Here is a 16,484-nt window from a genome sequence, read left to right on the forward strand (position 1 = left end):
CTGACTCTTACCTGGTATTTTTCAGGTGTGAAGTCACAGGGAGGCATTCTGTGTTTTGTATGAAGACCAAGCTTAGTCACAGATGTCCGGAAAGCACCTATTAAAGGTGAAGTGAGTTAGGGTTCTCAATTAAACCTCAAACAAGCCTGTTTGGAAAAATCACCTGTATGTATACACAATCTGAACCAAGATGTGTAGGCAACTTCATTTATTCCTTAGTTTAAAAGAACAATTCAAATTGACATTTAGTTTGGATTTTAAAAAACTGGGGTATCTCAATAACAAGTTATTGGGAGGAAGAAAAGGAGAATTTCTTTAAAACCTAGTCCACAAAAGCAGGAGGATATTTGGGGGAAGTCCTCTTTTTTCCCACTGTGGTCCCTCATGAGCTCCTCCACACCCTGCATGAAGGATGACATTTCTCTCTACTGTCCACCAAACTTCTGTGCATTCCTGGAATAGATCTTCTTTATAATAGAGGCACTTTTTAAGCCTTGAGTGGCATAGTGCCCACACCCTGCTGCCAATCCCAATTCCTGATACCAGATTGGACTTCAGTAATTAAGACATGAGTGGCTGTTGACTATCCTTGTAGAGAATGAGGAGAGATAGGTGTTAGGCAATGTAGTATACAAGACCAGTGCTCTAACCCCTGAGCTATGAAGCCAAGGCAATGTAGTATAATAACAAATACACACTAATAGGTCCAGAAGACAAAAACCATCCTCCAAAACCCAACACAAAGACCATGACAACACAAGACCAGACCATGGCAAAGTGAAGATAAGGTGAGCCAGGGGAATCACTTAATATTTGGAGCTAGAAGGGGCCTCAGATTTTTGTTGTTGTTGTTAAAATGCTAACTTTATAGATAAGGAAACCAGCCCCAAGTGGCAAATTAATTTGCTTAAGTTCACCAAGCTAGTTAGCGGCAGAACAAGAATTAAACTCCAAATATCTTACTCCCAGCCTACTTCTCTTTTTCTCATTCATTGGCCACCTTCTCCTCTCCTTTCCAGCACGGGTTTTGACCTGTCGTTAGCAGTGGGATAGGATAACGGAGTTACAGAATCTCATAGTTTGGAAGAGATGTCTAGAGACCTTGTAAGTACTCTTAGAAAAGAATACTGCTACTTTTGAAGATTCAAGGTCAGTATCAAGATCATTCTACAGGTGGAGAGAGCTGAGAAGGTCATCCCTCTTATTCAGCACGAAGGTTTGAATCCATAGATGAGATGTTGGTGTTTTGTGTAGTGATGAAGTCACAGTCCTGAGCAACACAATGAACATTTGTGTTTTTAAATGAAGCTGGAAAGTAACAGCTCTGAATATGGTTTTCTTCCAAGAGATCTCATTCACTTTTGTCTTCTAAATAATCACTAATGTCGTTAATTTGCTCTTACCTAAAAAACAAGTGACTTTAGGCTATCCATGTATTAAAATGAGAAAAAAAATAACAGTTTAAGTTTTCTGAGAATTTCACCTTTTGAAAAGCTTTTCATTGTGTATCTCTGCATCAGTTACTCTTTGGAAATGGCAAAAAAAATATTCTGAGTATTTCTAAGAATTCAAATTCCCTTCACTCTTTCAGTCCTTTTTTTTTTTCTACCTGCACAATTGGAGCTGCCCATTGAGAAGACTCTAAGTTCTCTTGACTCCAAAGCTATAGGGATTATGAAAGTTAGTTGGGGGTGGGGCAGAGTTGGGGAGAAGGACTGGATAAAGAAGAGCCCAAATTTCGAACAGTCAAGGCAGGTTTATTCAGTTCTTTTTTTCACCAGACTGATAGGAATGTGATAGTGGAGTGAGGGATCCAAATGAAATACATAAATTCCTGTTGGAAGGAAGGAAAGGAGGGAGCAAGGAAAGTGGGAAGAGAGAGGGAAGGAAGGAAGGAAAGGAGAAAAGGAAGGGAGGAAGGAATATTTGGAAAGGAGGAAGGAAGCAAGGAGGAAAGGAATTAGTCAACAGTGAAGTCCATCTAGATGACAGCTCATCAGTCTACTGCCTTTCGTAGCTCCCCTCTCACCAAACAACCCCAACTCAAAACTAATAGTAATGATAATAGCGGATGGACATACAGAAACCAAAGACTTTTCTTTATTTAGTATTCATTATTTGCTAGAAAAAAAATGCAAAGTCTAAATATCTGGATATATGCCTGCATTCTTTGTTCAAAATAGCTTCTGTTTTGAGGATGACACAAGAGTTGAGGGTTAATAAACTTCCAGGTTCTGAGAGATTGTGGGTGAGCACATACACACATGGAGGTTATGTGTGTGTTGGGGGGTGGTGGGGGAAGACAGACCCAAGAGAGGTGGGGGAAGGGGTAACTGAGATGTGGGGTCATATAATGGAATTGCAACAGAATTGATCTATTTCTGTATAGGCATTTTTTGAGGCTTCTTTGTTATTATAACTGATCTAATGTTGCCCTTTTAGGCCTGATGCTAAATACTGATGACAGTTAATGATTTTCATCCAATTCACCAATTTTCTCTCCAGTTCACCTGGACAACCCAAGACATTTAAAGGTGGAATTCTCTTTGGAGAACACCACTGCCATTGTATAAGAAATGCAAATTATAAATGGGGAGTTGGGTTTAATATTCCAGCTACTTAATTCTTACAGAGTTCCACAACAAAGTTACATTAACTTGGTTTTCTTTCCCCAAAGTATCAAAATACTATGATCATAGTATCAAACAGTGAAAATCTGTTGGGGCAAGATAAGGGAGGGAGATCAATTTTTGTGAGCATTTGGAAATTCTGGGCAGAAATTCTTTCTGTAATGGTAAAGAGTTTTCTAAAATTCATAAACAATTTTCAATACAGAGGGTATTTAATAAGATCTTCCTACCCTTTCAAATAAAAAAAAAGGGTATGAATTATTTTGTAATACACAATGAACATAGTTTGCAGAACATTAAGGTGATTGATTAAAATGCTAACTATGCCTTATTTCTGCATAGCGTATTAGGTAACTTTAAAAAAACTTGTCACTCCGGGTCCCTGGGAGGCTCAGTGCTTAAGTGTCTGCCTTCGGCTCAGGACAGGATCCCAGGGTCCTGGAATCGAGCCCCACATCCGGTTCCCTGCTCAGCGGAAAGCCTGCTTCTCCCTCTCCCACTCCTCCGACTTGTGTTCCCTCTCTCGCTGGGCTTCTGTCAAATAAATAAAAATCTAAAAAAGAAAAAAAAAAAAAAAAAACCCAAACCAAGAAACTTGTCCCTCGAGATATCTCATTTTCATAGGATAGCCAACGAATTAAGAAAGGAAGATCTTATTCACCTAAGGACCAAGGGAGGGACAGATTACACAAGGGACATTTGTAGTTTCGAGAGACTTTGGTAGGGCTGAGTGCTAGAGAGGCTGTCTCCCATGGAAGCATGCTGAGACCATGTTGAAGTGTGGATGAATGAGGGGCTGTGGTTGGTAGGGAAGAAACATTATGTCGTCTGCTTCCAGACCCAAGACAGGATCCTTTTCCTTCATAAACTATTTCACGTTCTGCTGGGAGTTACAGGGTACACTTGGCATTGAGCTAGAGCACTAGGTCCCTCTGAACTGTGTGCTCTCATTGACAGGATACTCACATCAGGTGCCTGCCTCCCACCAGTGAGGCCAGGGGCACAAGACCTCCAAAGGATGAACAAGGTGTCCCCTCTTTAGGATGTGATGTCTTGAGCAGATGCCTCGCATTGGGGGGAATGGCTGCAGACCCTCATCAGAGCCAAGACCTGCTTCCGAGGCCGTTCCTGCAAGGAGGGATGCTATCCCCGCTGGGCCCTCCTGATGTCTCCTCACATCCACTCCTGCCCATCTCCTCCCCCTCCCGCTGGTTCTTTCGGTTCCCTCCCTCCGTATCTTTCCCATCAGGGTCTTTTCCTTAAGCGAGGCAGGGTGGTTGCTGGTGTCTACAAGCAAGAAGTTTGTCCGAATCCAAGGCTGGCAGGTCCATCCCTCCTCTTGGAACTTTTGGGAGCAGGCCTGCCCCTCCTGGACCTTTTCAGGGGTTCAATCAGTTCTGCAGTTGGCGGCAAGGACTGCCGGGGGCAGGAGACCTCCCTTTAGGGTCCATTTTAATACTTTTCTTAGAAAAAGCTTTGCAAGAGTCTTGGGAAGTTTCTCAGCTGGAAATGGGCACCATTTGCTATCCATCAGCCCTCTGGCACACCCTTCCTTGTGGCAAAGTAGGCAGACATGGGAAAATGGTACCTTCAAGCACACAGCCCATCTCCCTAGAGACGATACACACTTAACGACTATCATTAGTAAGGAAGAAGGCACCTTGGAGATATTTTTTCTCTTCCTTTATCTTGAAACAAGTTTCTCCTATAACTCTGTGGACATGTTTAGCCCCAAGTGCCCGTGCATATCAGACATAGGCAAGGCTGAGTCCTTGACCCACACGTATATCATACAGACTATATGCAGGTGTTGTACAGGGATGGTGACATGTTTATTTTCACCTGCCTGGCCACACTTAACACCTGGTGATCTCCCCATCAAAACCAGACCCTGCCTCCCTCTTCTCCCATTTTAATTTTCTATCTTCCCACCTTAATTTGGTTTTATTCATCACGTGTATCTCTACTGGCTGTTTTCTATGTATTTATCTGTTGGTTTGTGCTCTGTTTCCCCAACTGGGATACAAAACAAAATCATGGCTTTTTGCCCACTGCCGCCCCCCCCCCCCCCCGTGGCTCTGTCCACCTGTGGGTCCCTAGTAGGCATTCAGATACTTTGCTTGCATGTGTATCTTGCACAGAGTGTGTTCCTAAGAAGGGGGTGGCCAATGAGTGTGTGTTGGAATGAACAAACCCAAGCAGGCATGTATCTAGGTACAATAGGTCAGAAAGTAGAAATAAAGCCCCAGAGTTTCTTGAAAGAGAAGGTGGAGCATGGCATGGCATTCATGTCTATGTGGCCTAAGTTTGCAAGAGGACTTTCCCTCTGTAGTTTCTCAGTGCAGCTATGTTAAGAAATCCCTAGGACTTGATCAAGAAGATTTCACCTGCAAGCTTCACCTGCTACCACCATCCGCCCAGCTCCCCAAGGACCAGGGGTTAGGCTAGGAAAGGGGAAGGGGGGCAGAGAGGGCACTCTCCCCTGCTTCATCAGCAGCTGGTACTTGCAACGTAGTATCCTCCTTATAGAGCACAAGACTCTGGGTATAATTCTAGCTCCTTCTCAGAAAATGACAGGGTTAAATGATATTCTGGCAAAATCCCATGATTGAGGAAAAGAGAAGCGCAAATAGGGTTGGAAGAAGTGTAGGGAAGGAGGGGCACGGTGGAATCATTCTGACTTAGAGTCAGAGTCAGACAAACCTGGGTTTAGATGGCAAGTTGTCACTTCTGTGTTTCTCTCTTTGACCAACTTTCTTAATTGCCTTTACTCTTCTGTCTCCTCAGCTGTGAAATGGATTGATAATACTCACTAACAAGTTTGGGTTGAAGATGAGAAGAGATAATCCTCTAAAGCATGAGAAGTATTAAATTTGAAAGAAGAGCGACTGTTGGGAAGACACAAAGCAAATAGGAGACAAGGAAGGAGAGAGAAAAGGGAAAGAAGAGAAAATGAAGACCACATCGATCGTAATGGGGGATGGAAGAGGCTTTCCTGTACCTGATTCGGGCCTGTGAGCACACGGAAACCTGCAGACAGCTGCTAACATTCACGTTCCGTGAGGGGAATTGCGGAGGAGGTGAGGTTCAGGGAAAATCACGAGCACAGAAGAGAGACTACATAAAGCCACCAATGGCTGGTGACCCCGGGTCTTCTCACATTTTGGGTCCCCGCTGGAGAGAGAGTCTGAGTGGAAGGAGAGGGCTCAGGGTCTAGTCCTAGCTCTCGGGTGTCTCTGAGGAAATGGCTGCACTCTTCTGAGTCTGTTTCCTTGTCATTGCTTGAGGTGATGGTACTACTTCCTGGGGGCATGGCAGGGGCAGAAGGCTTTGTGAGGAGGCTTAATGCCTTCCAAAGTCATCGGCCTTGAGTATCTATTTATTGCAGTTAACAGTTAGTCATGAATGGCTTTCCTTTTATTTCTCCTTTATAATACAGCTAAATTACCACATTGTTTTCATTTGGAAATTGTGCATCTTGGGTTTTATTATCCGTGGATTTCCGTTCAGGCGAGGGGCAGGGTGGGGGTGTAGTAAAATGTTGGGCTCGAACAAGGCAATGGATTTGCCAGGGTGAGGACTGCTAGGTCAGATGGCCTCTCTCCAAGCCCCCATGGTAGGCTTAAACCCAGAGCCCCAGGCAACAGGTTCTGAGCTCAGCCCAGACCCTCTAGCCAACCTTCAGCTGACCCATGTGCCCCTGGTTTCCACTTACGGCTCAAGGAAGGGCACATCTTGGGGATCCTGGAAGAGGAGGTCTGCAGGTACCAAGCTCTCAGCAGGTGTCTCCAGGCTGGAGTCATCTCTCCCAGTCAGAAAACAAGCCCCTGGCGAAGCAGGTCAAAGGAAGGGCTCCAACTGCTCATGGGCCAGCTGGACTTTGAGTTTAGGATGGAAGGGGAGGAGCTCTGGGGGGGAGGGGGGTCCTGGAGTGGTTACTGCCTTCACTTGGGACAAGTCCCAGAGCTCCTAGGGCAGGACCTCAGGGAGAAAAGTTCCCAGTCCGTGCCTTAGGGGAGAGAAAAGAAAAGAAGGTGGAAGAGAGAGAAGAGAAAGAAGGCAGGCAAACAAAGTCAAGGCCTTCTGGAGGAGTTTGGTTAGTTTTCTGTTCTAGCAGTTTCTTGTTAGGAGGAGCATCTGTCCGTGAGGGTGGTGGTGGCTGTGGGGGGGAGGGGGAGGTTCCAGAAATAGTTGAAGAGGCCAGAGACTGAGAAATGAGGAGTGTGAACCCAAGAGAGAAAAGGAGGATGTGTACGAAGTGAGTGGATGAAGAAATTGCTGTGGGTATGGAGGGTCTCTGAGGAGGAGAAGGGGACTATGGGAAGAGCGTGCTGCTCTCCGGGGAAGGATGAGGGGCACAAAATAGCTAGGAAGGCTCTGGACAACGGTGCATCCGAGTAGGGCAAGAAGTTGAGACCTGAGGAGTCAAGGTGCTTTATTCTTATGTTTTAATTTCTTTTCTTCCTTCCTTTCTTTCTTTTTTTTTAAAGCTTTTATTTATTTATTTGACAGAGAGAGATCACAAGCAGGCAGAGAGGCAGGCAGAGAGAGAGAGGGGGAAGAAGGCTCCCTGCTGAGCAGAGAGCCTGATGTGGGGCTCGATCCCAGGACCCTGAGATCATGACCTGAGCTGAAGGCAGAGGCTTAAACCCACTGAGCCACCCAGGCGCCCCTATGTTTTAATTTCTAACATTCCCATTTGTCCCTCCTGCGTCCTCCACCCCTACTATCTCCATAGGCAACTATTTCCATATTTAATATGTATCTTTTGGTTGGCATGTCTTCTTAGAAAACTGGTATTGTGTGGCTTGGATGTGTTTTCAATTTCTAAAAATATGTCCTTTCTCTTTTGCTCAGACCATGGTTTTAACCCATCCAGGTTGTTCTCATACTGTGGCAGACTGAGAGTCAGTGCGCCTGTGTGTGGCAGAACCTAAGGGGCACAGCGACAAGGCCATTTGGAACTTGGTGGGGAGGGTCCTGTACACAGAGGGTGCAGAGGGCTGGAAGAAAGAGGCAGGCTGCTCTGGATTGCTGGAGGGTGGGGGTGGGGTGGTGGGTGGTGGGGGAGGAATGGGGGATGGGAGAGTGGTGAGAAGAATGGGGGCTTAGGGGGGCCTCTAAAAAGCAGCAGAGCTTCTGAGGCTTTTCTTGGGGGCAGCCACAGGCCAAGTACATCTCTATACGGTCCTAGAATCTTCCCAGTTTATATAGAGGACTAAACTAGGTTAACTGGATTCTTTCTTAGAGTTTCTACCTCTGAGGTAGACCATACAGAGGGTTCCAACCATACTTTCTCCAGGCAGAGCCTTCGGAACAGCTCTCAGTGTGGGAAAGGTGAGCAGAACGTACTTTCTAGGACAAAGGAGGGATGAGGAGCTTCTAAGCGCCGGGGTCCAGCTTTGAGGGCCGCAGGAGGTACCATCCTCTCCAAGAGCTCCTGCCACAGTGGTGGGGGTTGGGTGCATATCATACAAGGGGACATCTTGCATGACCCCGCGGGGAGGCCATCTGGCTCAGTCACATTCTCCACGGACATCTAGGCAACAACATTTTACCCCAAATGCCCAGAGGAGGTGAGGGCCCCAGATAAGCACAGAAAGTGTTTCAAGTTCATTGTGTATTGTCCCAGGATGGGCTCCCAGCTCCCAGGCCATTCTGCCTTGCGGGCTCTCAGGAGTGGCTAGGGCAGCTGGCTGGCCAACAGTCATGTAGGCAAGCCCGTACTGGGGGCAGCCAGTCTGTCGTGCCTCGGCCAGAGGTGAGGACATGTTGAGTTGCTGAAGTCTGGAGTCTTCAGCTCCACTGGCAGTGATGGGTTTTGTGCTTGTGAACACTGTAGGCTGCAAACTCCTTTGACTTAAGATTTTTCTTGGGTTGTCAGCTTAGAGACTATTGTGGTGAGAGGCACCCAACACCATTGGGGGCTGCCTTGGGTGGGAAGCCAAACACCGCATGCTCCCTGACATCAAATAGAGAAGTTGCACCTTCATTATTTAAAAGGGAAAATGGGCGCCTGGGTGGCTCAGTCAGTTAAGCATCAAGTTCTTGGTTTTATTTCAGATCTCCCTCTCAGCCCTCCTTGGGCTCCCTGCTCAGTAGGGAGTCTGATAAAGAGTCTCTCCGTCTACCCTTCTGCCACTCCTGCGTGTGCGCTTGCTCTCTCTCTCTCTCAATCTCAAATAAATAAATAAATAAATCTTGAAAAACATAAAGGGACAAACTTTTTTAAAAAGTGAAAACATTTATTCTGATTATCATAATACAGGACACATTCTTTGTGAAAACAGACTCAAGTCTAGAAAAGCCCAAGGAAGAAAGGAAAAACCTCAACAGATCTGACCATTATATTTCAGTAAAGAATCTTCCAGAAATCCTTTATTACATGTGTACGCCTGTGTATACACAAACCATTTCATTTCATAACCTGCTTATAGTCAATAATACAGCCTTTTATGCAAAAAATATAGATCTGAGTCACGATTCCTACTTCTTTCACAATATGCTGTCACCTGTTTTATTTGATTTTGGAAAATTCTTTGGCCATGATTGTTTTAGTATTTCTTCTCCTGATGAGATTTCAATTGCACATATATTATACCTTTTGTAATTGTGCCACAGTTCTCAGAGGTTCTGTTATATTACCCCCTCCACCTTTATTCTCGCTGTGTTTTAATCTAGCAAGTTTCTATTACTCCTCTTCAAGCTCACGGATTCTTTCTTCAGCAGGGTCCCGTCTGCTCATGAGCCCATTGGAGACAGTCTTCATTTCTGTTACAGGGCTTTGGATTCCTAATCTTTCCTTTTGATTCTTTCTGAGAGCTTTCCTCTCTCTGCTTACATTATCCATTTGATACTATGTCATGTCTGCCTTTTCTATTAGAGCCCTTAACATATTAATCATTTTTACTTTGAATTGTTCAATAATTCTAAAATGTGTGTTGTGTCTGAGTATGGTTCTACAAAGTAATGTCTCTAAAACTCTATTTTTTTTTTTTCTGTCAGTTTAGCATCTCTTGTAACTTTCTGCTGGAAGCTGGACATGTTGCATTGGGTAATAGGATCTCTGGTGAATAAATCTTTGGTGGGAGGTTTTATGTTAATCTGGTTAGAAGTTGGGATGTGTTTAACGTTTGCTGTAGCTGTAAGCGCCAAAGGAGTCAAATTCCTGTAGTGTCCTTATTTTTGGATTTCTTGCTGTCTTAGGGCTTCCCTTAAAAACTCCATAAATGGGGTCAAGATCTAGCACCTCTTTGAGTTGTAATTCACCATCATTACACAGGAAACTTAAAATATTATGATTAGGTCTCAGTCTTTTAGTTGGTCTATGTCTCTGGACTGGGATGGCCATGTGTGTTTTTCCAGTGTAAAAAAAAATTTTTTTTAAACCTCCTACCCTCTACTGTCCTTCCTGGCCTTAATTTTCCCAATCTATTTCCTTGAAACCTTGACTTTCTTCTTTATTTCTTTCTCATCAGTGAGGTAGGAAACAGAGATGGGGCTGGAGAGGGAGAAATGACCTTCATGCAGTAGGCACAGGGCCCTGATCTGGTCATTTTCCCCAGAGAAGAGATCTTTACTAAAGTGAAGTCTCTGTGCATATTTCACAATGATTATTCTTCCCCTTCCCCAGCCAGAGCAATGAACGGAGCTTTACAATGACAACTTAATGATATTCCTCCTGTAGGTATGGCTCCTAACACTCTGGGGGGCCTCCGGTGACTCTAGAAATTAGGGAGCTTCTCATTCTCAAGCTAGTCCATACTCAGCAATTTGTCCAAACTACTGTTTAAATGTTTCTTGAAATTATGGCTCCAGTGGCTTCTGTTCCAGGTAAAGAAGGTCTACGCTGTGACTTTCAAGATTTGTTTGTATCCCTAGATTTCACAGTGACAAGCCATCCAGCAACTTTGATTCCTTGAGAGGTTCAAGAAAATTCATTCATTTTCCCTTTGTTCAGCTTCTTGTAAGGATGTTGATGGTTCAGCTATATGCTGCAGAGAAAGTTGGAGGTCTCCATATATTTTACTTAGTAAGTCCCTATTGACAGATAGCTGTATTTATTGCATATCCTAGGACATAGTATTTTGTGCTCTAAATGAACTAGTTACCGTTTTGGATAAATCCTTGAAGAGGGCTTTCCAGGTCAGAACGTCTGTACATTTAAAATGCATTCCAGTAAGAAGGCATCAACTAACACTGCACAAGACTGTTTTCCAAGATGGTGGGTCTTTTTGATCACTTTGGAATTACAGTGATATCCACTGATTCTGAAAGCTGGATGAGGGACAAGCTTAGACTGCCTCAGATCTTCGTGCTCTGTCTGAGAGTCACTTGAAATAGCAATCTAAGATCTGACCCGAGGTTCACAGGCAAAATTATGATTAGACAGATGTTATCTCAGGGAACCCTGGGTGGCTCAGTCAGCTAAGCATCTGCCTTTGGCTCAGGTCATGATCCCAGGGTTTTGGGATTGAGCCCTGCATCAGGTTTTCCCCTCTGTCTCTGGTGGCTGCTCCCTCTGCTTGTTCTCTATCTCTCTCTGACTCTTACAAATAAATAAATAAATGAAATATTAAAAAAATAATAAACCGGTGATATGTCTGAGTTATTAGGGACTTTAAGAGACATCCGCTCTGGGTCTTTTTCTTTTTCCTTCACACGGATTAGGTATAATTTTTTCCATTATATATGGGACTGGAGAAGATGAGAAAGGACCCCAGTTCACATGACTGGTGACTAAGAGGGGCAGGATGTCAGTTAAGAGGCTTGCCATCTCTATTTCTCATACAATGAATTATTTTGAAGCTTAATATGTTTTATCAGGTAGGAAAATATTGGAATCTCCCCTCGAGAAAGGTAACTGATAATTATGGAAACAATGGGAAAGCCATGGGTAAGTATTGGGGAAAATTATTAACCTGACAAATTCTGTTGTCAAGTTAATAATTATGGGGGATTTTTTTTTTTTTTTGAGCTCAGGTTTGCTAATGATTTATCAGTTAAGTCTGAGTGAACTTTGCTCTTTGATCCTAGTACTTCTGCCAGTAACAGAACAGGGTCCATCAGAATTACTGAGAATAAATAATACTTTTCTGAAGTGATCCTTTCTCTTTCCTAACTTGCTTAGGAGTCCTGGAGTGGAAGGAAAGGGAAAATTCTGGAAGGATTTCATATCACAGGTATCTTATTTCACTGTGAATGGACTCTGAAGGAGGGCAGGGGTAGAGTGCTCAGAATGAAGTACAGAGATGGCAGGTGAGTTCAAAGAGAACAACTGCATGGAAATGTGCTCTGGTACCAAAACCCTTAGCATTTCATATAGCACTGATTTTCTTGAAAACATTCAAGAAGTTCTCAGAAGTCACATGAAGCAAAGCTGAGTGGTTGACTTTGAAACAGTGGTTGGATTGTACTCTAAACACTTAACACCTCAGATCAGCTGCACAATGGCATAGGATACTACTTCCAGACAAAGGGTAAGGAAAAGATGCACACATCTTATATTTCAACAGAAATATATGAATACATTTTTTTTTCAGTTTCATTTTACAGACATAGACACAATCAAACTGAAATCCACAAGGACAGATTATAAGTCATATAATTATTTTCATTTGTATTACATGATGAGTTTCACAATACACAGATTCTCTGTTTTAATGCATCAGACAGTTTGGAACCATGTAAAGCAGTAAAATATAAAATAATATAACAGTTACGTTAAAGTCAGGAATGTTACATGGCCAGTACATCCAATATGCCACTGAAAGACAGTCAAAGCATGAGACGCGATATCTTTCATTTCTAAACAATAAGCAGCTTTGGAGAAAGGACTGTAGGACAAGAAGGGGAGGTAGTTACTTCTGAAAATTCAAATTCCTTTAATTTGTTTATTACGATGAACTGTTCGGACCAGGCTCATTTGGAATCATTAGACTTAATATTTTTAAAAGCCAGTCTGGAGAGCAGGACACACAATGGTTACCTCAGCTTCCCAGACTAGTGTGTGGTGCCCAGGAGGACAGAGAGTTCATCATAAGGATTCCTGTATCCTGGCATGGAGCCTGGCACACAGTGCCTATCAAGCATCACTTAGTAATGGGTTTGGTCCAATAATTGACAGGTAGTTGAGGAAAATCTGTATTTAAAAGGAGGATCTTGGGGCACATGGGTGGCTCAGTCGTTTAACGACCCACTCTTGACTTTGGGCCAAGTCTTGATCTCAGGATCCTGGGGTGGAGCCATGATTTGGGCTCCATGCTCAACAGGAAGTCTGCTTCTCTCTCTCTCTCTGCCCCTCCCTCAGCTTCTCCGTCTGCTTGCCTGTGCTCACTCTCTCAAACACACAAATAAATCTTTAAAAAAAAAAAAAAGGGTGGGTCTTGAACATCCAAATTAATCTCTTTTTGGTTAAATGTATGGGAGATATTTTATCTATATGTATTTTGCATAGGGCCCTTAGCAGCCGGACTTCTCCAGTTGCTCATTCCCTTGAATGTTGTAACCAGAGGACAATGTCTCTTCCAGTGATAGCAGAATGAGTTTCAGTGTAGAATTTGGCTCCCCATAGTTGGGTTTGCTCCTGACTGGGAGAAGAGCTGGGAGAAGGCTGAGTGCTTAAATACAGGCACTCAGATACAGTGAATTATCTAACCAGGATCTTTTATTTATATCCTGTTCTTATAATGATTATTACAAAATTGGCTGACTAAAATTGCAAATTACAAATTGAGTCACGTTGCAAAAGAAAAACAAAGGAAATTTTCCAGAAGAGCAAAAGGAACTGACTTATCACCTATAGGAAAAAATTCTCAAATAGAATGAAAAAACAAAGTCTAGCTATTTGCTGTTTATAAGATGTACTTAAAACATAGTGACTCTGAACAGTTGAAAGTAAGAAGATGGAAAGAGACCCACAATAGAATTAACTTTCTTTCTTAATAGAAAGAAAGCTAGTGGAGAAATATTAATATCAAAAAAAGAGACAAAACATCATTAAGGACAAAGAACATCATATTTAACAATTATAGACATAATTCATTAGGAAGATTGAACATTTAAATCTATATATACTTAATAATATAGCCTCAAAACAAAAACTGATAGAATTACAAAGAGAAAGGGGGAATTTCTATAATCCTAGATGATTGTAAGTTACAAATCACCTCAAAAAATTATATCTCAAGTAGCAAAAGAGATAAATCTTATGAACACAAAAATCTTAAAATAAAATTTTAGCAAGTTGAATAAAGCAAAGTTTGTAAAAATACGTCATAATGAAGTAGAATTCATTCCAAGAACATGAGACTAATTTAACATTAAAGCCTTTCTCCAAATTAATTCTGTAATAATTTATGTATTTACCAAATAAAAGGGGAAAGCCACATTTTTGTATCAATAGGTATAGGAAAAAAAAATTGTTGTCAGTAGATGTAGAGCTTTTAACACCAATTTGAGATACGAAATCCATACCAAATTAGGAATGAAAGGAATTTCCTTAATATATATGAGAGTATCTGTAAAAATATATAGGAAACCCTATACTTAATGGTGAACTTTTGGTAAAATTCTCTTTAAAGTCAGGAACAAGAAAGAATATCTACCTTCAACATCCTACCAGAAATCCAACCCCAAGAAACAGATCAGGAAAAAGATACAAGAGATGTATATACTGGAAAAGAAGAACAAAGTTGTTAACATTCTGATGATATTTGTAAATTACCATAGTTGTAAAAAAGGAAACCCAAGAAAACTAACAAACTACAAGAACTAATAATTAGAGTTCAATGAAGTTTCAGGACTCAGAATCGTTATTTAAAAATTGTGGTTTCTATATATAAACAACAACTTCTCAGAATACAATAATTTTAAAAAAGATACCATTTACAATAGCAACAAAAATTTTATAGTGCCTATGAATAAATCTACTAAAACACAAGCAGATATTTATGAAGAATAGCATAAAACTTTAGTATATACCACAGACAATGAAGCTGTAAACCATGTTCATGATTAGGACACAATAGTATAAAGGTCTCACTTCTTCCAGAATTAACACAAAAATTCAATGAACAAAATCTAATTCCTAACACAATTTTTTTAAAAGTTGATAAGCTTATCTCAAAATTCACATGAAAATGTCAAGAACAACCAGAAAAATCCCAAAGAAGAGATGGAGGTATAGGAATTAATATACCAGATAACAAGGCTGCATAAAACTGGGGTACTTAAAACAGGAAACATCAGGGCAGAGATAGATGAACCAAACACTGGACTGAAAGAGAAGTCTAGATGGAAGATTCAGACATATGTGAACCTTGTAGATGACAGAGATGACATAAAAGATAAGCAAGTACAGAGCAAATTAATTAGGACAATGCAAGTTAAAATAGCAACAGTGTATCATTGAATGCTCATCAAATTGTCAAATATCTGAAAATATCAGGTAATGATTAAGGAAGGAATGGAATCAACCACACAGCTGCTGGTGATGTATGTGGGTACAACTGCTTTGGAGAACAATTTATCAATAGTGAGAAAATGTCAAGATGTATGTTTCATATGATCCAACAATTACACCCCTAGATGTATAGCCTAGGGAAAATAAGTGAAGCTTGCATCCAAATAGCTCCAGTTTCTTGATTTTTTGGTTATATGATTGTATACATATATATAATTTATTTGCTAATCCCGATATTAATCAACTTTCCATTTCTATTATTATCAATGTTCCTTGCAGAGTCATTGGTAATAATAGAAATGCAAAGTTGATTAATATTGGGAGTAGCAAATAAATTATATATATGTATACAATCATATAGCCAAAAAACCAAGAAATTGGAGCTATTTGGATTTCATAAACCCAATGCTGAAAGAAAAAAAATCAAGGTGCAGAATGGTATATGTTGTTATATATGTAAAATTCATAAGCACCCAGGATAATTATATATATATATATATATATATATACACATATACATATATATATGTACATATATATATTTATGTGTGCATATATATGTGGTAAATGCATTTTTAAAATGGCCAGAAAGGGTACACAATTGCAGGATTGTAGTTGTCCCTGGAGAGGGAGGGGTAGAGAATTTGGTTACTGAGAGATATGTACTATTGCATCTGTGATGCTTTGCTTTTTTTTAAGGTCAGAAACAGAGTAAAATGTTAGTATTTGTGAAATTCAAGTGTTGGTAAATGTGTCTTTGTTATATCCCCCTCTGTAACTTTCAAGTGTGTATGAATTACTTTATGCAATCAATAGAAGATGATAAGTGGGAGATTAAATCATAGCTGAAGTTTTAGGTGAAGACAGGATAATTCTAGGTAGGAGGAATCGAACAAAAGAAAATACGTTTTGGGGGGCATTGAGATTTGTGGTTTAAACTTCATTTGGGAAAGTTGATTGTGTATCAGATTTGGGAACTCTCCTTTTGATCATTCTTGGTTGTTCCCAGAAGGCCCAAGGAACTTCTGAATGTTTCCAAGCATATTTGCATTTTTTAGGCTCTGGTCTGGCACATGAATACAGACTGGGTGATCTTGAGGGCAGTGGAAAAGGAAGATGTAGTTCTTAGCTGAGTTGGAAGCAAGATGTCAATTTTGATTTAGATTTGTTAAAAAAAAATACAGAGGTGTTGAAAGATAAGCATAAAAGGGCATGCCTGAAGTAAATCTCTTTGAAGAGTGTTCTAAGACAAATACTGCAGCATATGATATGTGTTTTATTTCCAGAAGGACTTAGCATGACATTTTCCCCTTCATTTGTTTCTTTATTGTTTTGAGAGAGAGGGCAGAAGGAGAGGAGGAGAGAGACTCTCCAACAGATTCTCTGCTGCG

At 41.3% G+C, this 16,484-nt stretch overlaps 1 protein-coding gene across 2 annotated transcripts in view; it reads right to left on the reverse strand.

The window, feature by feature from the left end:
- Positions 1-6,493, reverse strand: part of AGXT2 (alanine--glyoxylate aminotransferase 2) — a 34,843-nt gene extending 28,350 nt beyond the window's left edge. The window contains exons 1-2 of one of the 2 annotated variants that reach the window (XM_059173771.1): positions 6,346-6,493; positions 12-97 (exon numbers count right to left, since the gene is read on the reverse strand). In XM_059173771.1, coding sequence (XP_059029754.1) covers positions 12-97; positions 6,346-6,433 — 174 coding nt within the window. In that variant the 5' untranslated portion in view covers positions 6,434-6,493. The remainder of the gene's footprint in view (positions 1-11; positions 98-6,345) is intronic. The other variant, XM_059173773.1, reaches the window with a different exon arrangement.
- Between the last annotated feature and the right edge of the window lie 9,991 nt (positions 6,494-16,484).

The sequence above is a fragment of the Mustela lutreola genome, chromosome 5 (assembly GCF_030435805.1).
Source record: "Mustela lutreola isolate mMusLut2 chromosome 5, mMusLut2.pri, whole genome shotgun sequence".
Taxonomy (NCBI): Eukaryota; Metazoa; Chordata; class Mammalia; order Carnivora; family Mustelidae; genus Mustela; species Mustela lutreola.